The sequence below is a fragment of the Megalops cyprinoides genome, chromosome 2, assembly GCF_013368585.1.
Source record: "Megalops cyprinoides isolate fMegCyp1 chromosome 2, fMegCyp1.pri, whole genome shotgun sequence".
Taxonomy (NCBI): Eukaryota; Metazoa; Chordata; class Actinopteri; order Elopiformes; family Megalopidae; genus Megalops; species Megalops cyprinoides.
Genome location: NC_050584.1, coordinates 56794873 through 56822219, shown reverse-complemented (window position 1 = coordinate 56822219; position 27347 = coordinate 56794873). Strand labels below are relative to the sequence as shown.

The following is a 27347-nucleotide window of genomic DNA, read 5'->3' as shown; positions in this document are numbered from 1 at the left end:
ACGCTGCTACTTCATAATTGTTAAAAATTTGGAACCGCCGTTCACCCTGTGGCAACCAATCCCCGCCCTCTTTCACGTGACGCACTAGGTAACTTATGATTGGCTTCTCGGAAACAGGGGAAGGAGAGATTTCGTCCAGCTTCCCTCCCCTTAACAACAGGTGTTGTCTGTTGTCATGTCTCCTGCTTACACCCTGCAATTTTGCGGTCTGAGACGCCCAGACGGGACATTTTCATGGCACATTTAAAATGTTGAAAGAGGGTAGTGTGCAAATAAAAATAAAATAACACGACAATTAATTTTGTCATAGCTACAGTTTTTCTTGGAAAGCAGTTTTTCAACACACCAACATCAGTGTAGATATATATCTAAATTCCACGCCTTTAAAATATGATATTGGTTTAAAACCTTCAGTAAAGTACATGAGTGAATGTATACTCATTAAACTGGTGTACTTTAAACTCTGTGTTGAAGTGATTGATCTAATCATGTAGATGATTTATTTAATTCAAGAATATGTGCTTGTTGTAACTTAATGGGTGTCACGTGAGTGCACGTTCTGCAAAGCTTACTGTTTTCTCAGCTGCTGACTACCTTATCTAAAAACTGATGTCAGTGATATCTAATGCACAACATATGTGTTCAGAACCTAAACTCATCGGCAGAACGTCTTGTCATTTTACATTATTACATTATTTACATTATTAGGAAATTTTAAGCATTGTTCTCCAACACTCAGCACAGAAATGTAATCAACAATGTTTGCTCTGTAGTCTTTTTCCATGTTTGCTGCAGTTGCTTTAATGTCTGAGTCAATGTGCCAATGCAATGACACACAATCATCAACTGATCTGTCAGTCCTGAAACATGTGTAAAGGGTGACACTGGAAAATCACCGTAAACACAATGATATTGGGACCTGAGAGAGGAAAAGGCAGGCACGTGGGAGGTAAGAGAGGTGTGCAAAGGAGTAAAATGCATTTTTTTTATTCTGCAAAATGCAGAATTTGTGTGTCTGGGGTTAACCCAGAATTAACAACGTTGTTTCACATGCATTCAGGCAACTGAGGAACAAAAAACTAAAATAACACTGAAAGATGTGTGTTGCTATTCAGAGTCACAGTAGCTGGTTTCATAATTAACTTACAGAGATAACCATTTTATTTGCACAGTACATTCAAACAGAGAACTACTGTACTATATTGTAGGAGCAGAGGGACCACCCCAGGCTTTGGATTTTAAATTCAGTTCTTTATTGCGACTTCTCTACACGCTGCAGAAAGGTAATAGACAGATCACATAGGTGATGTCAATTCTACAATGTGGAACCAAACGTGATGGACCATCCAGTTAAAGTGCAATAAGGCAACAAAATAGTACTGCCCAGGTAATGGAAAACACATCTGCAGTGTTTTACTATGTTGCAATGAAGTTTATGAGGTTGTTATTTATTGATGTATTGTCATACAAATAGGGAAAGAGAGTGTAGATGTGATAAAGACTTACATATTTTCAACCCTCATATTTTCATTACTGTTAATCTACACATTCATATATTATTAGGCATGGAAAGACCTTGAGGATGCAGCACTTAAGCAGTGCTGTGTCTTCAGGCAGGGGTAGTTAGCTAATGATATATGCCTTACTGAAACAGCCTGCAGGCGTTAGATGGGTTTGTAACATGCTAGCTGCCCTAACTCATTAGGCTAGATCTCAGACCATTGAAATCATTGATTTGCAGCAGTGCTGCAGCTCATCCCAGAGTAACAAGGAGCAATTTCTCTCGATTTCCTAGCATACCCACTGAAATGTGAGTCTTCTAGGCTGATCTCATAGCTAGTCTACAAGAGTTATGCTTTTTGGACAATTGCTTCATTGCTCACCAGTACTGTGTCGGCCATTTCTTGTCAGATCAAAATCACTGAAGACCTGAGGATGTGTGTGTGAAAATCAGTCTGCCTTGAAAGTTGGTCTGAGGCACAAGTTTCAAAGATGTTCAGCTGAAATTTCAGGAGCGCTGTTGCTGCAGGGTGTGAGTTTTCTGGTTAATGAAATGCTAGCCTATATGAAAGACACGCATGAGACCTATATATAAAATTATATTTATTATGATTTATTCATGACTCAAGGCACACAACATTGTTTATTAGCGTTAGCTTTTGTTCGTGTAAATTTCGCTCGATCAACATATCCAGCTCATCGTAAATGAACAATACAATTTTGGAGTAACATTCACGTTCGTTCAATGGACTCCTGTCAATGTACCAGCACTGAACTAGCTAAACAGCAATCAAATGAATCCCGCGTCGTTGGGAAACACGGCTCTATGGCCCATCTAGTGGTATGTGTGTTTATTGCGTTATAGTTGTGCAAGTGCTTTTTTAACCTGAAACTATTAAAAACTATTAAAAATGAAATTTACTAATTGAAAAGGTTATCCAGTTACTGTTCTGTTAAGCATTAAATGTATTTTTCTCAAAAATGCGATAAAAACTGTATTACCACCGCGTTACACTGTACTAATAATTTAATTTTAGTAACCGCATGGTGTGGAGGTATTGAATTACGATTGGAATGGGGGAAATAATTGTACAGACCAGTACAAACGAATGACACCAATGTTATATACATATTTCTGTATAAGTGCGTGCGTGCGTGCGTATGCCCATTTGCTTGACGTAACGAGGTCATCAAGTTTATTACACCATTATGCATTACGGTAACTCGCTAAAGCCTTTCAACGCGCTTTTATCATCCACACATGAATTGCAAATTTTGGGTTGTGATATGAAATATAAAAATATGGAATTCATGTTAAATGAAAAATAGGAAATATTAAATTACAAGAAAATGCAGCTCAACAAACTATAAAGCAGTAACACCAGGAAACCTAACCAAGGTCAATTTTTAGAGGGAGTACTTGCTTTCTTCACGTGCCAAAACGTCTGACACTTGTTGTAAGTCTAGGTATATCGAAGCATGCAGCACAAATTCTGCGCAGATTCACTGATGAGTATCTTTGCTACATAGACTAATATAATTAGTGTAGATGATTTCTTCAACCATCCAGCTACTATTCAAATCAAACAATCTGCGCAGCATTTTGCGCAGCGTAACATCGTGACATACACCTAGTGTCATCTGTCCCCTCCCAACATCCCGGCATGCAAGTTGCTGGTCTCTGACCGGCTCAGTGTCGGAAACATGGCGGCCATCAGTAAATACTTGACAACCAAGAACTCTTCCATTGCTGGTGGTGTTTTACTAGTTTTGTACCTTCTCAGACAAAGAAGAAGATCCGCCAAGTTCAACGGGTATGTGCCATGAGCACCACGAATGCAGAAAACATGTTTCATTGTTCCTCATGATATAGCTAATAACGGCCCGGCTGTCAGATCGCTGCTAGAACTAGGTACAGCAGCAGGCGATGCCAGCTAGCTATCTGGCTAACCTTCATACATAGACAGGTGTAGCGTTATTTAGCCGGACTGTCTCCTTTGTACGGAACTTATAGTAACAGTAACTAGCCACTGTTAACCTTTAAATAAGGGATGTCTTCTTGACGCTTTAACTAATGTAGTTGGTGCAAAGTGCTGTGTATGGCATGCATTATATATCAGCGCATGCTTCACGAATCTTTCCTCATATGCAAACAATGGAGGTCTTTATTTTCCGAGACAGACAAGCTGGCTAGCAAGCTAATCAGTGAAATGTTGCAACGTTCGACAATGAAGCAACAAAGATGCCACTGTTCGTCACTGCACAGGATCAAACCGTATATATACGATTATTGTTCCTCTGCAGATTTGAATGTTGCTATCGCCAAAATGCTGTACTTCAACGGCGAGTTTCTATGAATTTTAGCAATTTTGTTTAACAGTTTTGACAACTCCTCCTAGCTGGTCGGCGCTCAGCGAGAAATGTGAAGCACGCAAGTAACACCTTCTTGCCTGTCAAGAGAAATATGCGCGAACAGCCATTGACTGAGCTGCGTTTAAAGTCAGTACAGACGAATAACATTTTTCACCCTGTCATTTTTTTTGCAACTTTGTAGCCAGCAATATGTTATCTTTAACCTTATTTCTAAATTAATACGTCTAAGATCGTGTCTACCATCCAGATTTTATTAATCCTGTACCTTTTTCATTCACAGTAAAAAAGGGGTCTCAGAAGCACACCCCAACAGCGATGTAAGCGGCAACTTCCTTTCTGACATTTCAAGTTCTACCAGTGTAGCTCGCTAACTAGCTGTAACACTTGTATTCTTTTTTTAAAAAAAGCAAGTATATTCAATGGTTGTCATCTTTCCAGTTTGTCAGCTTAAGTCTGAAATGCAAAGATGTGCAGGTGGTTGGCTGGATGAATTTTCCAAGGTTTATTACTGACAAATTAGACTTGGACATGCAGATAGTTGTGAGAAGTCTTAAGGAAGACATGCTGTAGTCATGGTTGTTTGCTCATGCGCTGCATGTAATTTGTTATTAAAATGAATTTGATACATTATTTCCATGTATGTTTACTTGTCCAGAAAGATGCAAAGAAGGACCGGGCGGCAGTCGACAAGGTCTTCTTCTCAAGGCTTTATCGGATCTTGAAGATCATGGTGCCCAGAACGTTCTGTAAAGAGGTGGGCCTCATGTATGCTATGTACTGCTTCTACACATTGACACATACCAGACTGCTGCGATTCATTCATGACCCCTCTCCCTCACTTATAAAAACTGAACTGTCGTAAATGTTCAGGTAGAATAACACTTCATTCATTCAGACTAGTAATGATAACAGGTCAGTATATAATGTGATACTGATGAGATTCTGTTACATTTCTAAAACAGAGGGTTTGAAACTATGTAATTCATGTGACAATTTTTGGTGAGTGCTCAGTCATTAATTGTGGTGCATATCTTATTATGATTTTGATTAGTTATCATGTTGCATATTTCTGTTTTTTGCCTGTTACATCATATTAACAATTAGCATGGGAACAATCCAACAAATCTCCCCTGCCCTTCTGTTATATGACAGCATTAACTAATCAGCAGAGTCCGTACAGTTTTAGTCATTGCAACACTTTGACACATTCCCTTAGCTACATGACCTCTTTCAGCTGTTTATCTGTTGTAGACTGTGGACTGTTGCAGTAGAGAAATGCAATCATTCCAGTTTAACATTAGGGCAGCTGAATGCTTTTTCTGCACACCTGATTTTATGCAGATTTTATTTATTATATTCAGACTTAACTTAAAAAGGTATGTATCTTTTTCACCCTGGTAAAAATTACACTTCCCTTCTGATAGCCTGGTGGCCAATGATTATTTTCACAGAGTTCCTTTACAGCCATTCCTCATTGCAGAACCTAGCCACAAGACACTTGCAACTGTAATTGTGAAAGCTGAGCATTTATTTCAGTTCTGGAACTGGGATTTGCCTTTTCAGTGTTTTTGCTAGAAATGGTCAAAGGTAAAAATGTTAATATCAGCATAAGCGTTGCAGTACGAAAATCGACTTAAGTGTGGAAGCAGAATGCACATATCTTCATAATAATTGAGACATGCTGTCATTTTGTGCAAACTCCACCCCAAGTGCACATCTCCCACGTGGACCACTTAGGATCCTAGAATTTCCTTAGTGGTAATTAATCACAGAGCTCTTCTGGGGAGCACTGCTAAGGGGTGTATGCATGCATATCTCACATCTGAATCAGCTCCTCAGAGATTATTATTGATGACTCATTTAAAAGTGTCAGAGCTGTTCTGAGTCTGTGTTACACCTCCTTGCAGCCTGACACCATTTGAGGAGAGTATAGACCCTTCCACTATATAAAAACGTTTTAACATTGATAAGATGGAATCGCAGTGATATTGTGAATTTAAAGTGGACTGGAACTTTCTGTGTCATTTGCCCTGCTAGGTAGTGAAGTCAGTATGAAAAGGTGTCAGTGGCCCATACCAAGTTCGAAGAAAAAAAAAAGAGAACTTAATGCAGGATGTACTTAATGCAGAAGTTACCTGAAAGTATTTTGGTAGGAATCCTCTCATGCATTCATTCAAGTGAAGTTTATGAGCACAACTTTAACTGGGTGGAGGAGGTCCCTCAGCTCAGGTGACTGGTATCTGTGACTTCTTGCTGTTCTGTATGTCACCCGGGTCTGTACTGCTGTCATTTTCCCAGTCTGGATACCTGCTCCTCATCGCAGTGATGCTGGTAGCTCGGACGTACTGTGATGTGTGGATGATCCAGAATGGTACAATGATTGAAAGGTAAGACCCCGAATGTACACATGCAATATGCTCAGTAAATATACATATATACTGTAATATCAGTCATGTAATCATGTAATATGCACACGCAGTGTGCTGAGTAAATGCCAGCCGGTCAGTGAAAACTGACTGCAGTCAGTTTCAATGGTATCTGAGCATTGGCATTTTCTTTTTAAAACTTGTTGCTCTACCTGACACCTATCTCCTGCCTCAGAATTGTATTCCTTCATGTTATGAAGTGACCATTCCCAACTCTTCACTCTGAAGACTCCCTTTTGACTTTGAGGACTCTTCCTTAAAGCTTTTTTTTTTCTACGAGCCCCTCTGATATTGATTGAAATCTGTACTTCTCCTCATTGTTCATCATTTCTACCTTTATGTACTTGGAACTTGGCTTATGGCAATAACCAACAATGTATTTCTGAATGTTAACTTTAAAACGTACAGTTTTGATCAGTGTCAGGTACAGATATTAATTACTTCTTTTTAATCCCCCACAGTGGTATCATTAGCAGAGATATCAAGCTATTCAAGAAGCACTTTTATTCCTATGTTGGTGTCATACCTGGGGTAAATGTCCACGTGACTTTGGCGTGGAAAGCATCAAAATCTGTAACCGTGTGCGCTTTGTTTGTCTGACTGTATAACATAGTCACGGATGCACCTATTAATCCCTTTGCAGTTTGTGAATGGCCAGTCAGGTCACAGTATTCTCAATGCACATCTGCTTCAAGGTAGTATATCCGTGATGTGTAGCGCCTCGTACACTTTCCCAGATCTCCTCTGTCCAGCCCATTGTTTAACACAGCAGAAGATCGGGGTGTGGATATTCAGCCAGGCTGCTGAGAATCATGTTGTCGGAGCGCTTCTTCAGAACAATCGCCATCGCAGCTGCAGGCCTCCCATGCTATCCTCCTGTTGCACTCTGTCCTCTAGTATATGTTGACTGTTCTTTTTGTGCATGTTGTGGTTTGCAGTGCAATTATCGGTCGCTCAACAAAAGATTTCAAGAGGTACTTGTTCAACTTTATCACAGCCATGCCGCTTGTAAGTGAATTATTACTGCATTTTTCATTTTTGATTTTTGAATCACAGGTAGTCCTCAAGTTTGGCGCTTACAATATCCTGAAAGTAGACTGCAATTTGTGATATATGGCCTTCATCCACTCTGATAGCCATAATGTGACTGTAGACTGAACCCTGGTACTGAAAAGTTTTTATCAAGGACTTGCATTCAAAATAATGCATTTGATATGTTTTATGATATGTTTAAAGTACTTATTTCTGCAATTAAGCATTCCTAGCCACACACCGAAAAAACTAAGCGAAAAACTCAACTCCCTTCTTCTGGTCTGTAACACAATCCAGCCTACTGTGAAGAAATACAAACCCCTGTAGTTTTTCTGCTTATACTTATCATAAAGTACATATCATAAAACATCCATATTTATCTGATTTCTCCTTTAATCCAGTGCACCAATTCTCATTTCACGATTGCTTTATTTGCACAGAGACTACTTAACGTATAACCTCAATATTACCTTGCATTAATGTATCTCGGTATGCAATGGGTATCAGAAATCTGTTGTTCTGTCAAGAACATATTCTAAAACTTAGATGTGATTTTAGTCTTTTCTTCACAGAATTAAGTGGTGTATGTTTATAATCACTGTTTTCACAAAAAGTAAAAAAATAAAAAAGGTCATGATCATAATTTAAATACATTAAAAATAAAGAAAGCTATAACAGTTATTTACACAGATTAAAAAGATAAGTACAGATATTATCATTTATACAGCAAGAAAATATTTGAGCAAGGTGTGGTATGGTTTACACAGAGAGTGATCTTTTGATGTAGTGTCTTTCTTGATAGCGTAAAATGTAGTGTATTTTGAAAAAGATTACCAAATCAAGCTGCATTGCCCAGACAACATCTCTTTTATGTACAGTAGTTGCTTTTACAGTGTATTCATCTCTGCCTTTACATTGTACTTGTATAATTGTCGGACTGAATGACCGTCACCCCTGCTCATTTCAGATTGCCCTGGTGAACAACTTTCTGAAGCTGGGACTGAATGAGCTGAAGCTTCGATTTCGAGTGCGTCTCACCAAGCACCTGTATGACGAGTACCTGAAGTGAGTCCTGCTGCCCTGCCTCCTCTGGCCACTCCATTAAGTCAGTGCTGTAGAACAGGTGTGATGGCCAAACAGGTCACCATCTGGATTCATGTCATGTCCACCAGTACATTTTTCAGTACATTTGTGCATGACCAGCATTGCAAATCACTCGTCATGACCAAGGTCTGTGTTTGAATGAAGCTAGAAAGTGGTGGCCACTAAAGGGTTCATGAAGCATTCAACAGCCTGAGTCACTGTGTGCTATTTGGTCACGGATTTAATCCAGCTGAGATGCTTTGTTGTTGGAAGCATTTTACTTTCAAAGGTTTCAGTAATTATATGTCGCTGGCAGAGTAACATATCTCAAGCTGTGTCATGTTTCAAGAAGCCTGGTCAGCCAGTCACTGCTACCGCTTCCTAAGGAATCAACCCAAAGGGACTGAATGTGTATGAGTTCCTGTTTTATGTTTTTCTCCTGCCAGAGGTTACACCTACTACAAAATGGGCAACCTGGACAATCGCATTGCCAACGCTGACCAGCTGCTGACACAGGATGTGGAGAAGTTCTGTAACAGTGTGGTCGACCTGTACTCCAACCTGAGCAAGGTAAGACCCACTTTCCTTTCCCTCTTCCCTCTCTGAAGCTCCTTTATAGAAGGTATTGCACTTTTTAGAGGTTGTTTTTAATTGTCATTGTTGGAGTAATTGTTAGAGTACACTTTCTTGAACTATTTTCCAATATCAGTGAAATACCGCTTTAAATTTCCTAAAGGCGGAATTAATACTTTAGTGCTTTTTAGAGCCGTTCAAATTCTGTATGACTGTGCTCCTCAACTAAAAACATGACTGTGGGCACTGTTTCTTGATTTCTTATCTCTTCCTTGACAGTCAATGATGATGATAAATGTTGATGATAAATGCAGTGTGTCCATGCCTCTCCTATTTATAACCACATATTCTTAGTAAATTATATCTGAAACTTCATCAACATTCCAAAATCTGCAATATTTTCTATTGCTGCTTCAGATAGTAGCTGTTACAGTCATGTCATGACAGAAGTTCTATATCAGTGAAATGTTGCTACACCAGTTGTAATCCACTATTCCTCCTGGTCAGTTAGGTAAGCAGAGCTCTCTCTAGAACTACAGCTGTGCTTTTTTTCTGTCAGCAAAAGCTTGTCTCAACCTTTAGATTCTGTATGCATGAACATAGACCTTGATTTGCATACACAGCATAAAGCACAGCTGTAGTTCTAGAGAGAGCTCTGCTTACCTAACTGACCAGGAGGAATAGTGGATTACAACTGGTGTAGCAACATTTCACTGATATAGAACTTCTGTCATGACATGACTGTAACAACTGTAACTCTCTCTAGAACTACAGCTGTGCTTTTTTTCTGTCAGCAAAAGCTTGTCTCAACCTTTAGATTCTGTATGCATGAACATAGACCTTGATTTGCATACACAGCATAAAGCTGCATTGTCTTTCTCTGCTGAGGTCTTATGTAAGGTTACCCTGTCATGTACTTGGACATAGAGATTCATCTGTTTCATTTTTATCTTAATTCAAACTCCGGGCATTGACAGCATATGTCGATAAGATAGTGTGGGTTCATTGTTTTGTGCAAGCAATTCAAATTCAGTGTTGTGTTAACTGCACCTCATAATCCCTGTGACAGTATTGTGATGAATTACTCTATTATTGTGAGAAACTTGTTTCTCAAAAATAAAACTCAAAACTAACTTTTTAAACTCAAAATTCTATGAGGAACCCTGGGAAAATGTAGTATTGAATGGGTGGTATAAAAAATGCAGTAATATTATTTGTATGTCTTCAAACAGTGAAACATTATGAAATTAAAATAAAATGATTCTGTCTTCTAGCCTCTTCTCGACATTGGCCTGTATATCTTCAAGCTCACAAGTGCCATTGGTGCCCAGGTATGTCATTATAGTATCAAATATGTAAATTTGATGTTAGTATACACACTTCTTATACATCACTCAAGATAAGAACGTCTGCTAAGTGACAAAATGGTAACTTTAAATGGTAACTTTCTGAGTGTTTACTATGGTTTGTTCAGATATTCGTCATGCACTTGGCCTAATGAGATGTGATCTGTCTTGGCTGTCAGGGCCCTGCCACCATGATGGCCTACCTGTTGATCTCTGGGCTCTTCTTGACGAGGCTGCGGCGGCCCATCGGCAAAATGACGGTGACAGAGCAGAGATACGAGGGCGAGTACAGATACGTCAACTCCCGTCTCATCACCAACAGGTAGGTCCTGGAACAGCTCCAGGCTGCAGGGGAATCTTGCTCTATAAGCTACAGGGGAACATCTCAAAAGTTGGAGGCTTGAAAACTGACACCAGTGTCAAGCACCTGAATTAAAATCATCTCTTATCCCCTACAGTGAGGAGATTGCCTTCTACAATGGCAATGTAAGAGAGAAACAAACAATTCACTCTACCTTCCAGAAACTGGTAAGAACATTCCTCAGTCCCAATTGTGCCAAGAGAGGCCTTAGCAGGCCTTAGGTGACATTGCTGTTAGCTGATTATTTTTGTTTTGCTTTAAAGTACACATAGTCAAAAGAATGTGACAAATAAACATTTTAGTAACCATGGTGAAGAAATTGTTTCTTGTTTGGCTGGTAATGGATTCTGTGGCCAATTAAGATTAAGGTTTCTCATGCCATTTCTCTTTCAGGTTGACCACTTGCACAACTTCATTTTTTTCCGCTTCTCCATGGGGTTTGTGGACAGCATCATTGCCAAGTGTAAGTGTTATCTGGTATTTCAACACTTAATATTCTATGAGCTACCTGATATTTCAAGTGAGTGTTACTTGACACTCCCAATACTTAATGCTACAAGTGAACTGGAGAACATAATGAACCGCTAATGGTCGGCTAATGATGCTTGAGGGGGAAGTGAAAGAAGATCCTTTTTGGTACGTCCTTGTTAATTTGGAGTGGATGTTTGGAATAGACAGATGTGATTGTACTGACATAGGCCTCTCTCTCTCTCCCTCTTTCTCTGTCTTTCTTTCCCTATCTCTCACTCTCCTTCACTGTCACTCTTACTCCCCCCCCCCCCCCTCTCTCTCTCTCTCTCTCTCTCTCTCTCTCTCTCTCTCTCTGGCAGACCTGGCCACGGTGGTGGGCTACCTGGTGGTCAGCCGGCCGTTCCTGAACCTGTCTCACCCTCGCCACCTGAACAGCACACACTCAGAACTGCTCGAGGTGAAGGAGATTTGACATCCTCTGAAATATGGTGGCCAATAGAAAGAGCCACAAAAGAACCATGTTTTCTGAACTACCTTAAAACAGTGTAGTCCTACCTCCCTACAAGAGTATGGTGTCACCTGTAACCAATACATAAACCATATGTCCCACAAATCCTCAAACTGCTACATACCTCCACTCATACTTAGTCTAACCTGCTAAACACCTACTCACATTGTATTGCATGTATACAATGTTGAATATTATAGCTCAACAAACCAGATGGACTAGCCTGTCAAATTTTTAGTGCAACAAGCATTCACCAGACCCCATACTTAAATGTGTAGTGGTAAGGAGCTCCTAACCCAAAGGTTGCTGGTTCGATTCCCAGTTGGGGTACTGTTGCTGTATTCTTGGGCAAAGTACTTATTCCAGAATTGGCTCAGTAAATATGCAGCTGTATAGATGGATAATGTGAAAACTGTAACCTATCTAAGTCTCTCTGGGTAAGAGGCTCTTTTAAATGACAATAATGTCATGTAATCATTCAGTAATGCCCAAATGAACAGTTTGCACTTCAGAGGCTGAATCCCCCACAGAGGAACAGAGGATTTAAGTGTTACAAATGGGGGACTAAAAAGAGGCAGATGTTCCCCAGAATTCCCCTGTGGTGTAATCCAGTCTGACCCCTCTGTCTGCAGGACTACTACCAGAGCGGGCGGATGCTACTGCGCATGTCTCAGGCGCTGGGCCGCATTGTGCTGGCGGGCCGGGAGATGACCAGGCTGTCAGGGTGAGTCTTGCCCAGTCCCTGAGCTCCTGTGCAGCTTTCTGAGCTCCCCTGTGCCTCTCCTCCTCCATTTCTTCCGTAGGCCTCTTTCAGGGGAAAACCTCTGAATGATCGGCTGCTAGATCGGAATGATCTGACAGTAAACTCCTATTTCGTGTTACCAGGTTCACAGCTCGCATCACAGAGCTCATGAAGGTCTTGAAAGAGCTGAACGTGGGCAAATACGAGCGAACCATGGTCACTCAGCAAGACAGAGGTAGTGATCAGTGTTTGGATCAACACATTTCTTCGTTTTAAAAACAGGATGCAATGATCACACCACACCAAAAAACCAAGTCTGATAATATTTAATGGCTGTATTCTTTTTAGAAACGGAAGCTGTAGAAAAACTCACGCTGATTCCTGGAAGCGGAGATATTATTAATGTAGACAAGATTATCAAGTAAGTGGGTGAAACACTAATATTGCAAATTCATCTCTCGAAAACAATTTCTCATGTCTGTATTTTTCTTGTAATACTAAATTTCCCCTTATTATATTTGACAGCTTTACAAATTTTCTAAATTTCACTGTCTAGGTGCCATTTTTTTCCCTGAGAGCAGTCTGCTCAGACAGAAATGTTTGTATTTCAGGTTCGATCACACACCCTTAGCAACACCCAACGGAGATGTTCTCATCAGAGATCTTACCTTTGAGGTGTGTAGATTTTGTTTTTAATCAGTTACATGTACCGATAGTTTGTAAATATACCTGCCTATAATTATAACTGAGAACTCCAGAATCATTCTCTCAAAAGAATGTTTACTTTTAGTTTAATCAGTACTTCTGACCTTAAGTGCATTGCTCTTTTTGTAGAACTGAAAATGTGAGCCTTGATTCTAATACCATAAAATCAAATAAGGCTCTTGGTGCTGGTTGCTGATTAACTTTTTTGCATTCAGAGTACATATTGCTGTCCAGGATGTAACCAAATTTGCTTAACTCCCTCAGGTTAAATCTGGGACCAACGTTTTGGTCTGTGGTCCCAATGGCTGTGGGAAGAGCTCCCTCTTCCGAGTGCTTGGAGAGGTAGGCGTTACAGAGATGAAACCCAGAAAGACTTCCTTATATTCTACATGCAGAAGAGCTGTGTTGGTGATTAACGAATGTTAACACTGTATTACCCTTTACTGTCATTGCATGTTTAAAATCAAGCTCAAAAATGTAAATAATGAGAGTGGAAGTTCACGCTATCAAGTAAAGTGCTAGATTGTGGTGTGACATTGTAAATATCTGGCTGGGAGTTCATGGTGTAAAGTTCTGAATCATGGTGTGACGTAAACGTCTGGCTGAAAGTTCACTGTGTAAAGTGCTGAATGGTGGTGTGGCTTTGTAAATATCTGGCAGGACATTGATGAGATAAAGTCAAGTTCTGAATGGTGGTTGCAAATACCTGTCGATTTCTCAGCTGTGGCCTCTGTTTGGCGGACGCCTCACCAAGCCTGAGAGAGGGAAGCTGTTTTACGTGCCACAGGTAAAACGTCATACCTGAGAGGCTCATTTGAGCAGCAGTGTTGGCTTCATCTGTCACTTTTTCCTATCCCTATAATCTACCTCCCTTTTTCACTCACTCTTTCGTGTCTTTCTGACCTGTGTTTCCCTTCATCCCTCACTCTATTTCCTTTCTCTCTGTAATATGTCTCCCTCTATGGCCCACTCTCTTTACTATCTCTCCCTTCATTCAGCTTAGAAGTAATGTTACAGTCATGTAGCTCTTTATCATTGATGTTTCAGTTATATTGCTTCCTGCAACAGTCTGTATGTTCTTTCCTTTTTGTAAATGTGAAATATCTTGGAAATGCATCAGTGTTGTGCTGCTGTATAACTTTCACACCTGCGTGTTGGAAATGAGGGACCTGTTGGATCCAGGGTAGTGATTTGTGAAATCTCATCACAGAGGCCTTACATGACCCTGGGGACCCTGAGGGATCAGGTGATCTACCCAGACACCCAGGAGGACCAGAGAAGGAAAGGGATTTCTGATCAGGTGCGGTACCATGTCAGGCAGCATGCATTCAGTCATAATGGCTGGTATTATTCTATATAGGGAAAAAAGTAGTAAAAAAGACAGGTCCATTTCATGTAGGAGATGTGTTCCCTGGGCATAGCAGCAGATTTATTCTTGTGTACGCATGTGTGTGTATGGGAACAGGTGCTGAAGGAGTACCTGGACAACGTGCAGCTGGGCCACATCCTGGACAGGGAGGGGACGTGGGACACCGTGCAGGACTGGATGGACGTCCTCAGTGGAGGGGAGAAACAGAGGATGGCTGTGAGTGAGGAAGGGAGATAAGCATTTTCCAACAGGAGGACAGACAGCATTAACTTCAGAGAAATCTGAGATTATCCAACTCCACCTCCAGCAGCACTTATTGCAGTCTATGGTTTCAAATGACATTTATAGCAAGAAAATGCATTTGTACATACAGTATGTTCTTGTTCTGTATGTTCTATGGCTGTATTTATTGCAATTTTAAATTAATGCATAAAAATTGTATTAAAAGTGATGTGTTGAGCTGGGCTTAAAGCCATTTTAATAATGTTCTCAGAACCCTTTGATATACTGTATATTGAAATGAGTTCTTGCCCTGTGGTGATTGGGTGTAATTTCTGTGTCCAGATGGCACGGCTGTTCTACCACAAGCCTCAGTTTGCCATCCTGGATGAGTGCACCAGTGCTGTCAGTGTTGATGTGGAGGACTACATCTATAGCCACTGCAGAAAGGTAAGGAGTCTCCAGAGTCCTGGTGGCTCTTACAGGATACTGCCTGTATCTAGTATAGCATCAGTATAGAAATCATTAGAGTGCACTTTGGAGAGCTGTGTTCCTCAATATGGAAGTTTTTACAGTCTATTGTATTATATTACGTGTCCTCAACAGATGCTCTTAGCCAGAGCAACTGGCATCAATATACACGACTGGATATAACTGGATATACACTGTGGCAGTTTGGGTTAAATACCTTGCTCAAGGGTACAATAGCAGTGGCCCACCTAGGAATCACAGACCTTTTGACTAGTTTACCAAGTCCTGCTCCCTAATTCTGCACCGCACTGTCTGCTGCCCTAAAGCAAGGAGAGCACACAGAGACCCAAACCATCATTACAGTCCTGATCAAGGTCTAAAGCGCACGTTTGGCATATCCCTGTAAAACTCTTCAAAGCTGATAATGTTCTTTTTGTCTCTCTCACGGTGTAGGTTGGCATTACACTGTTCACAGTTTCTCACAGGAAGTCGTTGTGGAAACACCATGAGGTAAGCTCTGAACACTCCTGGGTCCCTGAATAATGTGACTCCCATGTGTTTCAGCGTGCCTGAATGTCCTCTTTTTCCCAGGAACACCATGTCTCTGCTTTTTAGACATGTAACATGCAAAGCGGTGTTTGTTCCCAACACAAAAAAAGAACCACAGAATGAGTTTTGAAAATGTTATTCTGCAATGAACAAATGGTTATTATGTATTTCTGTAACACTTGGAAAAGAATTTGGAGTGCAAATCCATGAATAAAATGCCTTCTGTGTATGAACAATATATTTATATGTAATGATTTCGTGTTTTATATATTATGTTGTGTTGCGACTGAGCAGCCCTGAAAATGGTCCTACTTGTTCCACTGATGGTGAGCAGTGCCTCCTAATTTATGGCAATATCTTTACTTTACCAGTAGATGGCGAAAAGGAACTAATAAGCCCCAAAAGTTTCCCAAAAAGCCTCCAAAAGTTTCCTTTCCCAGCTTTTGCCCTGTTCTCATTGGATGGAAATTTGACACCATGTTTTTTTTTTCTGCAGTTCTACCTGCACATGGATGGGAGGGGGAACTACGAGTTCAAACCCATCACTGCAGAGACGGTGGAGTTCGGGTCGTAAGAAGGTCGTGGCACAGCACAGCACAACAGGGGGACGAAGCTCAGTAATTCTGCACTAAATTGAGTTGTAAACTAAAGCTAGGAAGTTGTTTTTAATCAATTGTAACTGTTGGTTTTGACACTGTATTTAAAGATCCAGAAGTCCAATTAATAAAGCATTTGTTGTTAATGATTGTATATACCTTGTAATTAATACCTTAATGTCCAATTATATAGGCTGGGCTGAGTTCATGGGCTGATCCTGAATTAAATGAGTTCGCGTCTATGTCCGAGATTTAGGATGAATTTTAAGATGAAGAGAAATCAGCCCACAGATAACATGTATGTGTCAGTGCAAGGAGCTTGATCTGAGCCTTCTTGTGTAGTCTGCTATGTAAGTAAGCAGCTCTTCTGTTCTGGAGTTCTGGAGAAACTGCAGGTTTTTGTATCGGCCAAACTGCTAATTAACGGAAGCTGTTACAGTGCTGCATCTGTGCTGAAGTACTACATCATGTTCCTGCAGTACTGCCTAGTAGATGATTCAAAGTGCTCCAGGGAAGGGCTTGCTCACCCTGGTTTTACGAAATGATCAAGTGGTGTTCTATGGGATGTGGGATTTGCTTAAACTGTACGTTCTCAGTAGATGCCTCACTTTTCAGTGTAAACGTAACAATGTAATAAGTCATTTTCAAACTGTAAACAAACCTGAAGTTCATGATTTTATATGGGGAAACTACAATAACATAGGAACACCTGTACTGAAATGCAAGAGCATGGACTTGACATAAGCTGAACTGTACATTTTCATTAAAGAAAAGATCCGAGAAAACAAGTGTGTCTGATTTTCTCATCCTGGCTGCTTTTGGGCGGGGGGGGGGGGGGGCGGGGGTTCATCCCATGACAGGAGGCAGTACTGCACAAACATGCCACAGTGCGAGATTCCTGACACTGCGTGGGGAGTGCCAAAGGTCGCTCTGACTGGAAGGATACACTAGCTCTAGGAAAGAAGACAAGCAACAAAATGGCCTATCTTATGGCTGTTGCACACGCAGTGCGTGTGATTTCAGCTGGCTAAAGGGCTTGCTGCTCTGTGTTCTTTTCAAAATGGATATTTTGAGATTCAGCACCTACGTTTTTTGATCAGAAACGACTGGTAAGCAGCCAGACTGTAAGCTTAGTAGGTTTCTTGTGTGATCTCTGTATTGTAGTGCACCTGAGCTTTGCCCCGTGGCCAGCCTCATCTTGGAATGTCTCCCAGTCCTACTGGGTCAGAGGTTACTGGCTTTGTCAATGAGTTGTGAAACCAGTATCCGTGAACGCAAAGCAGTACGGTATCATTGTGTTAGTTATTATGCCTGGGGTCTTTTGGGTACTTTCCCATTCAAAATATACAATTTGCAATCTGTTCTTTTCTTTCTTAGTTTTTTTTTCAGCTTTGTTAAACAGTGACCACTTTAGATAAATTTATGGTGTTTTTTGGAAAAGCAATGACTGATTCTGAATTTCCTTAAGTCTGAAAATTTACAGTTTATAGTCCTTACCTAGATGCAAAGATGTATCAATCTTAAATGATAAGGTCTAAAATTTAAATTTCACAATTCATAGTTGTGTTTTGTACAAGTTCATTTAATTAATTTAACATGAGCATATATAATGAACATGAATATCACTTGTGGAGTTGTCTGTATGTCTTTATAGCCCTTATCATCAGTTGCATTTAAAGTCATCTGATGTTGTGTTATGAACCCTCAGGTCTACAGTATGTTTACTGAGTGTGATCACTGGCCTGCTTATCTTGTTCCGCATAATACAGGAAGTCTCTTAACCGCAAAACTGCTTCCTATATTTGTGCTGCCCTAAGTGGAAAGAGACGCGTCTCTTATTTTTGTCTGTTTGTCTGTGGAGTTCTGACTCACTTTAATTGTGGATGACACATGTGACTGAACCTAACAGTAGACTCAATGTACAAGATAGCTTTGGTTGTCCTGGTGTGTCTTCAGATGCTGTGGACGCTATGCCAGTCACGGGAGCATGGTAAAGTACAATGTCATTGTTCTGGTGTGGTATGGGTAAAGTGACACTGTTGAAACCTCTTGTCATGATCGGAGTTCTCTGATATATAAAGGCTGGATGCATTACAGTTCTTCAGCATTGTACTTTGTATTTGTTTAAAATTTTAAGGAGCGTGTGATATTTTTTCAGACATTGAAAGCAAAAGCCACTGATTGAAGAGGAACTATGGTGAGTCATTGTAGAAGTTAGCAGTTCTGTGCTGTTGATTTATGACTCTCTCCCCAACAGCCCTTCGCTTTGTGGGGATAGGAGACTGGGGGGGTCTACCTGTACCACCATTCCACACACACCTGGAGAAGTCCAATGCAGCCGAACTGGCCAGAGTGGCTCAAACCTCAGGCCTTGACTTCATTCTGAGCCTGGGAGATCACTTCTATTATGAAGGGGTGAAGAATGTTGAGGATTTCCGCTTCAAGGTAATTGCAAGCTTTTAAAACTTCTGCTAATGATGTGTTTGTTACTGTGCTATACAGTAGCAATGAAACCTCTTCTCTGTTCTAATGTCCTGTCTAAATCTAATGTGTCCCGTGTTAAACTCAGAGAGATGTGTCAACATATGCTATGTCACAACTCCCTGCTGCTAATGACAACCCGCCAACGGACTGTTTCACAAAGGAAAGTTACTTAGTATGGGGTGACAGTGAAAACTGGTGGAATAGCCACTTAGTTTGACAAGCACTCTGAACACACTGTTGTGTCATGTGATGGCATGTGATTTGAATGGAGCTTGTGCCACCTTGTGGCTATGTTGATGACATCATCATAAGACAATGTAGTTTTTTGGGGCGGGCTGTGTGTTGAGGACAGCATTCGATACTCCTGTGTGATGCTGGGATTTGTTCCTCTTTAGGTGACTTTTGAAAAAGTCTTCTCTGAAACGCCACTACTCAAAGTCCCGTGGTATCTTGTGGCAGGAAATCACGACCATTTGAGGAATGTGTCGGCACAGATTGCTTACTCCTTGAGATCTGAGAGATGGTGAGCCTCCCTGACCTGTGCGCTGTCCTCAGGTTTTTAATTACAAAATAATAATGATAACAATGATAGTAATAACAACAGATTACATTTAAAAAAGGCCTGTTGCTCAGCCCAGGCGGCACCAATGCGGAGCACCCTTTTTCAGACTTTGTGCTCAGTTTGTTGCCGGCGCTTCACAGGCACTTCCCTGGCCTGTACTATGAGCTCCGCTTTAAGGTCCCACAAAGCAACTCGTCGGTAACCGTTCTAATGACGGACACGGTGGTGCTGTGTGGGAACACCTATGACGGAACCCAGCCTGTGGGGCCTGCCGACTCTGAGGCAGCTGACAAGCAGCTGGATTGGATTAACGCACGCCTACAGGACACAAAGTAAGAAAATGCCTCATAACACCTCTCAGATACTCCCCTACTACGGGAATGTTACGCACTGTACATACTCCCAAAGTCCTCGCTAAACAAATGTCAGTGAAATGAGAGAGAAGTCTAACAAAGGAGTGAGTGTGTAAACAACTGATTTGACCAAAAATATCTTTGATCTTTGCAAGAACAATATCATCTGTGCCCTTCCCTTGGCCTAGTGTAAGTCCCTGGGAAAGAATATGGAAATATGAGAGTGTATTTTTGGATCCTGTGACTCCCATCATCCCTACCACTCAGTTCCCCTGATCCACCCTCACATTCTTCAGAGCCCAATGTTTGGCCAAACATCACTTAAAATCTCACTCAGAGAATATACTCTCTGAACGCAGTGCAGAGAATACACCCTTTACAGACATCACTAAGAGAATACACCCCCTACAGACCATACTTAAAGAATTCATCCCCACATCTCAATCCAGCAGTTGCCAAGGTCAGTGTAGGTCAGTCTCAGAAAATCCCCACTCTACAGCCTTCATTGATGTAACTTCAGATTGTGGTGATGTTCGCACCCCTGGTCCAGGGTCTTTATGTACGTATGATCATGTCTGAGTCTGAGTCTGAATCTGAGTCATGATCAATTTTTGTTACCTTGGTTCTCACTCAGGTCTGAGTTTGTCATTGTTGCTGGGCACTACCCTGTGTGGTCAGTCGGCCACCACGGCCCCACACGGTGTCTACTGGACAAAGTCAGACCGTTGTTGAAAAAGCACAACGTCACAGTGTACCTGAGCGGCCATGACCACAGCCTTCAGGTAGGCCTTCTGTCACTCGATCCTTTGCACATGTCACTCACATCACCATGACGTGCTCGACGACCACCACGGTGCACCATATCGCTGTCTACAACACACAGTTCACGATGACATGCTCCATGTCCGTCTTGTTCTCTAACATGCACACATACGTGATACATGGCGTGTGATCAAAGCATACATGAACACGTGCACACACTCACACTAGATAACATGATTCATCTTTATAACTAAAAAGTACAATGCACCTTGACTTTAACACAGTTGAGTCACATTCATTGAGTGAATTCTCAGAAGAGTAAAAGTAGTCTTAATTCAGACTAAATGCGCTATGCTTTTCTTTGGTCCCCAGGCATTTTTATAGCTCCTACTGATGAAGAATTGTTAGTCTGCCTCTTCATTCATTTTTAAGGGCTATCTCTATTGAGCTGGTGTAACATGCTGAAATCATTGTACGCTCTTTTTAATGCCTCATATTCATTTTCTCAATTCCATTTGTAGTTTATCCAAGAGGATGATGGGAGCGCGTATGTCGTCAGCGGAAGTGGGAATTTTGAGGACCTGTCTGTCAGCCACAGGGAGAGTTTCCCTGCTTCCTGGCTGCAATTCTCCAGCGCTGTCAACAACACAAGAGGTGGCTTTGTACACTTTGAGGTCATGCCAGAAAAAATGGTTATCAGTTACGTCCAAGCTGATGGAAAATGTTTGTATCAAACCACTTTGGGGAAACGCAGAATTTGACAGAGGGAGAGGAGATACAACTTTTCATCAACAGTAACCTGCTTTTAAACACAGCCTCACTCACACTATTTTAATTATAATTTGCATTGGAAATGAATTTAACTGAGAGGGGAATTCTATTTTATGGCTATAGCACTTTGTTCTTTATAAGTAACATGCAAATGTTCATTTTTCATTACATGTCCAAATAAAAGGCATATGAACATTTAAATATTTCAATTTGTTTCTCAGTACCATGGAAAAAGGAGAATTATGGCTCGATTGGATGTCTCCCAAAATTATATAAGCACATATCTTTTGTACTTATTTTTAATTAGAATTTCGCAAGAGTATGTGATGTTGTTTCTATCCAGTTTTATCAAGGAAACTACTTAGCCTGTAGAGGGCATTATATCAACACTGTCCAATTTCTTTTTTACTGTTTGTTCTAAGCGAAGGACAACGGGGGTCAGGGAAGTGAGTGATGCTATTCTGTTTATGTGCAATACACAAAAATACAATATCCTCTAAACTGAAAGAGGAAGGGGATGTGGATTACATTAAACTGAGGCTCTTGCTTGTTTTTGGTAGCCTGTGCTGCAAAAACGCAGACAGCTAGGAATTAAATGTGACAGTACTTCTGTTTTCACTGAAAATAAAAGATAGAACGTTTGACATATCCTTTGTTTGAACAGCCATGTGTTACTCAAAACTGTGTAAATGTGAAAGGTAGATGGTTTACATGGCAAAGATAAGCAGAATGGTGAATAAAATTTATTGTTAAAAAAGTATAATGCACCATACTGTCAAACATTTATGAAGAAAACTCAAGGTGGACACGCACCAGCTCATCATGGATCAAAATTACAATTAATTCATGACTAAAAATGTACACTTGATTTTACTTTTTGTGCATCACAAATTGTCAACTTAGTCTAGAACTAAATAGACAGTCACTCCACCTTAGATAATTTGCACTTGAGACATGAACAAAGTTAAACATTCATAAGCATTTATAATTACACTGATATTATTTCCATCTTCTATTTAACCATGTCAGTGCACGCATATTAAATATTAAGTATCATAGTATTTGTAAACAAAATAAAAATCTATTGCTCCCATACACCTTAAACCATAAATACCCTGTTAAGAAAATACCAAAATATACAAAAAGTTCCCTGTTAGACATGACAAAGAATAAATTACAACCAGAATATCTAGAAAAATATAGTACACCGATTTTTCATTTCCCCTATAATCTTGTTTTCAAATCTCCCAAAAATCAACTAGTATTTCCCAGTGATTACCCCAACTTACAAGTTTAGAAAAGTGTATGTGCCTAAAACAAATAAGTACAGAAGTATGGGGAAAAAATAATCACAGCAGTTTTTCTAGCCTCCCATTATAAGTACCAGTCACCATTATGCTCAGCATGTACAGATACAGCTTTGTTTTTTTTTAAACTAACATAACAGAAACAGTTAGTAAAATATATGTGTAACATATCAAACATGTAATGTTTCACAGAAACAGTGCAGAATTCCAATGTTTGACAAAGGAATGTTGTGGGTGCACTGTCTCCTCCCTTTGGAAGGGCTTGACCCAGTGCAGCCGTACCATGTTTTTCCTGTGCCGCGGCCCCACACGTCTACACGCTGTTCAAAGGCGTTCCTTCCTTTCCTCTGTTCCCGGCTCGGCCGCGCCGCTTGCAGCACACCACGGTCACGGTGATGGCTACGGCTATGGCGACGATGATGATCAGGATGGCGCACACGATGGTACCAATTCCGTACTCTGAACAGGAAGACGAACAAGAAAGAGAGAGAGAGAGATTGTTGATTCATGGGCAAGCGCACAGACTTTTTTTTTTGCCAAGTCAGCCGAGACTGTTATCAGTCATTGGTCACACACACACAGTCGGTCAGTGTGTTGGGAGCCCTGGAGAACGCTGGGAACCCAGCCGTTGCTTGCTAGTTGCCGGCTGTAAAACATGGCCCCAGAAGATTCATAAAGAAGCCCTTATCATTCCACATTCCATTCCACTCCACTTCGATTCAACAGTGCCGGGAGAGCTATCTGGGGTCTCCCTCTCAGTGCCAACGCAGAACGACATGATGCACTGTGTAAGGTTGCCCTTGTGAATCGCTGCTATTCTACCTTCGTAGAAGGGCCTGTCCCCGGCCTGGGAGCACTTCGTCATGCTCATCTCCCCCAGCTGCTTCCCTGGGCTGCGAGTCGGGATGTAGGCCTCCACGTTGAAGCAGTAGCTTTCGCCTTTATCCACCTTCAGCGTAATCTGATTGCTGTCTGTGTCTGCCGTTTTCTGTAGACAGCAACACACAATGACCAGAGGTGTAAATTCTTCTGAAGCGCTTCGTATGTCAGATATGCTTGTTTAAACACACACACACACCATGCCAGTGAAGGTTATGCAAAAATATACAACACAAATGAGCAAAAAAAATGTTACACTCCACTCGCCTTTCCAGTGCTTGTGGCTCTTCTGTATGTGACTCTGTACTTGAGGTCATTCATAAAGATGTCCCGCATGTTTAATTGTTTGCCATCCTTATAAATGGCAGATGGAGGATCCTTAATGTAAAGAGTAATATTGTCTTTCTCCTTGTTCACCTCTATGCTGAAATCAGGCCTTCCAATGTCAGCTTAAAGAAAGGAAAAAACAAGACGATCAGCAGGATTTATCATAACCAAATGTGTCCATTATGTACTGTATATTGCAGTATTTCGATCAGTGCAGCATGCTAGATGATTACAGCTGGGTGGGACACCTACTGTCTTTGTATGGGCAGAACGTGTCCGATCTGGTGTGTGGGAATTCTGGCAGGTCAGAGCTCTGCCCCGGCAAGGGCTCGGAGATAACATCAGCAGAGTACGTCGCCTTCAAGTCAGTCAACATACTGGTCAAATCACACTCTGTCTTACTTGATCTGATACAGTGTGGGTTCCTCTCTCGATTTTTACCAACACTGAAATAAAGGTACACATACAGCCATTAACATCATGAACACTAACATTCCCTTCTGTGTACACATACATTCAGTGTTCTACTCCAGGTCCAGTTAACTGGCTTTGCAAAGACTGAAAGGACATAAAATTTATTCCACTGCTTGATTGTCAGCTTGCTTGTTTTTATTATGCTATCTGCTTCACTTCAATGAAAATGAATTGGACCACACACAAAGCAGTTGGATTTCTGTTTACATCTGCACAGTAAAGCCATGTGAATTCCCATACATTTTAAATGGTGTACTTATGAAAACAGCACTGATCTTCATCCTTGAAACCATCCTCAGTCAATACACTAACTCAAATGGTATATAGCATAGCTAAAGAATCTTTCAAAGAATCAATACTGGTGACACATATTGTATTCTCAGTGCTCTCCACAATATAACCTTGGCAGTGATGTTTACAGACAAAAAAGATCCTGAACACCAAGAATATTTGTGTACCTCAACGTACATAAACGCTTTCAATAACTACGTTTGCTCTTATGAGAATATATGTGTCAAGTGGTGTATAACATACACACATGTAATCAGGCATGATTGCATGATACCCCATCCTCCTTCACAGACCTTTACAGACAGAAGACTCCTGGCACTTCACCATGTTTGAGCTTCCCATATTTGTGTAGTCTGGTTGTAGGGTGTGTTGTATTTCTGTATTGCAGTATCACACTTGCAAATTTATCAAAGCATGTATGAACTAGCTATCACAGCGGTAGGTAAAGGGGTTGCATACGTTCTAACATGCCCTGTATGTACCGTGTTTCACCTTTATTACATGCACTTCTTTGCAAATTGCTGTGAATTGCTGAGGGTGTCTGCCACACGACAATATACAATGAAAATGTAACTGTAAAGGCTGAACATGAACCCATTTTGAAATTATTCTGGATTTTTAAAAAATTGCAGCAGAATATGGTTTTATACTTTTAACACAGACCATAGAACCTCGGTACATGAATGCAGTCATTACAATTACACCATGACACAAGGTTGGATTTCATATTTATCTGCGATTCCCAAACTATGAGGGACATTTGGACTGTGTTTTAAAATGAGTCACATAACACATGTAACAAAAATGAACCCTGACATTTCATGTACGGTACAAGTTCGCCCATGCCAGCGCAAAACCATTTGAAATTAAATGCAACAAAGTTAATTCTCGGCGATCTTGCTCAATGGAAGTATCAAGGCTATTGTTATCCTAATTCGAGCGCAGTTCAAGACAAGCGAAATTATTTTGCGATGTGGTAACATAACGCCTAACATCGCCTAATTACGCGCCAGACTGAAAAGGGAAGGATAAGATAAAAAATAATATTAATTAAGTAATGTAATCGGGTATTATCTTGCGCCAACAACTATTGTAACTATACGCTAACCCTTGTTACTTTCAGTATAGTTACAGTACAGCAACTTCTACGATTAACTGGAAGGATTTTTCAGTGAGGGACACGCACAGCCTAATTACGCACCATAGTGAAATATTCTCATGTCATTGATTCAAGCATTATTTTGCGCCAGCAACCTACTGAAAATATAAGCGAACACATTACTTTAAGTGCTAGTGATGTAGTCACAGCATGGCAACTTCTACGATAAAACAGAAGGCAACGCAACCTTTTCTACTTCTACTTACACAGAGAATTCAACCGTGTACGAGTAGTTGGTTGGTTCGGGACTCCATTGCAGTAGTGTCTTGAAATTAGATGAAGACCATCTGACGTTTTGCGCCCTGGGATACGTACCTATAGAGAATTAAAAACGACGAATGAAAATGTTGATTTAAAAAAAAACAGAGCCAAAACTGCTGCGTTTCATACATAACGTAAAAGACGAATGTTAGATGATCATGTCGATGCATTGTTCAGTAAGACAACACAAAGGAATTTGAACCTCATGCTGGGCTGACCATATAGCAGCCGAAATGAAAAACGGGTCTGTTTCTGAAATCCACCAGCGTATTAAAGACAATAATGTCTTTTACTAACCTGCAACTTCTCCGATTAGATAGAAAAAAGAAAATAATAGTGCCGTGCAAATCCTCGTCTCCAGCATATTCGTTATATTCCTTACGATCGGTGAATGCACACCTTGTCCACCTGAATGAGTTATCTTACTTGTACAGTATCCAGTTATTACAGACGGTTCCTTTGAAGACGTACACTCCGCACTGAGTACTTTCAGGTCAACACCGTCTCGGAAGCACACAGTTACAGTCACACCGGTTAATCTCCAGCCAGAGAACTGAATATAAATCGTGTGCACCACAGTAATCAATCACAGCCCCTCGCTAATGAATGGAACGCCATTGGCTGAGCACGCTGTCCACCAAAATAATGACGCTATTTCGAACCAAATATGGTTATCCTGCTCCACCTGGAAGCAGGCAATAGAGCTTCATTTCTTCGCGGAATGTCTGTGAAGTGTCGAATCGTAAGTGTAATTCTGGAACAGTGACCTGTTGAGTCACCTAACCGAGCAACATTAATAAACTGATGGTGGTAGTAAGTTTGTAGCCACTGCACTTACAAAAGCAGCCCATCTGTTTGCACACATTCTGCACTAAGATATTCTCAGTGTGAGAGTAATTTTCCTCTGAGCATGACACGTTTACAATATAGCAAAACACTCTCATATAACAGATGGGGAACGGTGTCTTTAATGTTTTACCCCACCTTCGTTAAATGTCCCTTTCTATCTTGTGCAAATGCTACATGGACTATGCATTAAATAGTTGGCTCATAAAATTAAAGTAATACAATGACACTTTGTTACAAACTCATCAAACTGGTTTTCCACTCCTCAACCACTTCTGCTACTTTTCCCGGAATTCAGTCTTGGTATTATTTGGAATTTGCTGGTACGTAGATTGGTTGCGTGGCGACACATATGGTAATGAATATAATCCATTTTGGTAAAAAAGGGCATTGCTCAAGATCTGGGTAAACGATGAGTGTACAATCTCCTAGACACTCATTTTTTTAAAGTTTTTTAGAGCTAAAACTTGAAGCTAAATACAACTTGAAAATTTGAAGCTAAATACAACTGGATAAAAAAAAAATCAGTGGTTGAGAACTTCTCCTC

At 40.7% G+C, this 27347-nt stretch overlaps 3 protein-coding genes across 3 annotated transcripts; 2 read left to right on the top strand and 1 right to left on the bottom strand.

Annotated features, from left to right (window-relative positions):
- The first annotated feature begins 3185 nt into the window (after positions 1 to 3185).
- Positions 3186 to 17100, top strand: abcd3a (ATP-binding cassette, sub-family D (ALD), member 3a). Its single transcript, XM_036521004.1, has 23 exons — positions 3186 to 3314; positions 4154 to 4190; positions 4529 to 4627; positions 6172 to 6260; positions 7238 to 7307; positions 8299 to 8396; positions 8861 to 8984; positions 10262 to 10318; positions 10513 to 10655; positions 10792 to 10861; positions 11088 to 11157; positions 11525 to 11622; positions 12306 to 12397; positions 12559 to 12650; positions 12764 to 12836; positions 13027 to 13090; positions 13385 to 13462; positions 13842 to 13907; positions 14331 to 14420; positions 14586 to 14705; positions 15054 to 15158; positions 15633 to 15689; positions 16225 to 17100. Exons 1-23 carry the CDS (start codon positions 3205 to 3207, stop codon positions 16300 to 16302), a joined length of 1980 nt encoding a protein of 659 aa, XP_036376897.1. The 5' UTR covers positions 3186 to 3204; the 3' UTR covers positions 16303 to 17100.
- Positions 17101 to 18092: 992 nt separating this feature from the next.
- On the top strand, positions 18093 to 21400 carry acp5b (acid phosphatase 5b, tartrate resistant). The gene is made up of 6 exons (XM_036521891.1): positions 18093 to 18314; positions 18582 to 18769; positions 19204 to 19331; positions 19511 to 19702; positions 20358 to 20505; positions 21007 to 21400. The coding sequence occupies exons 1-6, from the start codon at positions 18242 to 18244 to the stop codon at positions 21244 to 21246; spliced, it is 969 nt and encodes a 322-aa protein (XP_036377784.1). The 5' UTR covers positions 18093 to 18241; the 3' UTR covers positions 21247 to 21400.
- Positions 21401 to 21968: 568 nt separating this feature from the next.
- Positions 21969 to 26493, bottom strand: f3a (coagulation factor IIIa). Its single transcript, XM_036521889.1, has 6 exons — positions 26252 to 26493; positions 25900 to 26008; positions 24022 to 24215; positions 23710 to 23891; positions 23386 to 23551; positions 21969 to 23022 (listed from the first exon to the last, which is right to left on the bottom strand). Exons 1-6 carry the CDS (start codon positions 26316 to 26318, stop codon positions 22877 to 22879), a joined length of 864 nt encoding a protein of 287 aa, XP_036377782.1. The 5' UTR covers positions 26319 to 26493; the 3' UTR covers positions 21969 to 22876.
- Between the last annotated feature and the right edge of the window lie 854 nt (positions 26494 to 27347).

Coding starts and splice junctions, on each gene's coding strand:
- abcd3a (XM_036521004.1), top strand. CDS start 3,205: ATGGCGGCCATCAGTAAATACTTGACAACCAAGAACTCTTCCATTGCT. Junction 4,628..6,171: donor CCAGAACGTTCTGTAAAGAG/GTGGGCCTCATG, acceptor TCATTTTCCCAG/TCTGGATACCTGCTCCTCAT. Junction 15,690..16,224: donor CGTTGTGGAAACACCATGAG/GTAAGCTCTGAA, acceptor TTTTTTCTGCAG/TTCTACCTGCACATGGATGG.
- acp5b (XM_036521891.1), top strand. CDS start 18,242: ATGTACAAGATAGCTTTGGTTGTCCTGGTGTGTCTTCAGATGCTGTGG. Junction 18,770..19,203: donor TTGAGGATTTCCGCTTCAAG/GTAATTGCAAGC, acceptor GTTCCTCTTTAG/GTGACTTTTGAAAAAGTCTT. Junction 19,703..20,357: donor GCACGCCTACAGGACACAAA/GTAAGAAAATGC, acceptor GTTCTCACTCAG/GTCTGAGTTTGTCATTGTTG.
- f3a (XM_036521889.1), bottom strand. CDS start 26,318: ATGCTGGAGACGAGGATTTGCACGGCACTATTATTTTCTTTTTTCTAT. Junction 24,216..25,899: donor TACACGGTTGAATTCTCTGT/GTAAGTAGAAGT, acceptor CCTTTATTTCAG/TGTTGGTAAAAATCGAGAGA. Junction 23,892..24,021: donor GTTCTGCCCATACAAAGACA/GTAGGTGTCCCA, acceptor CCTTTCTTTAAG/CTGACATTGGAAGGCCTGAT.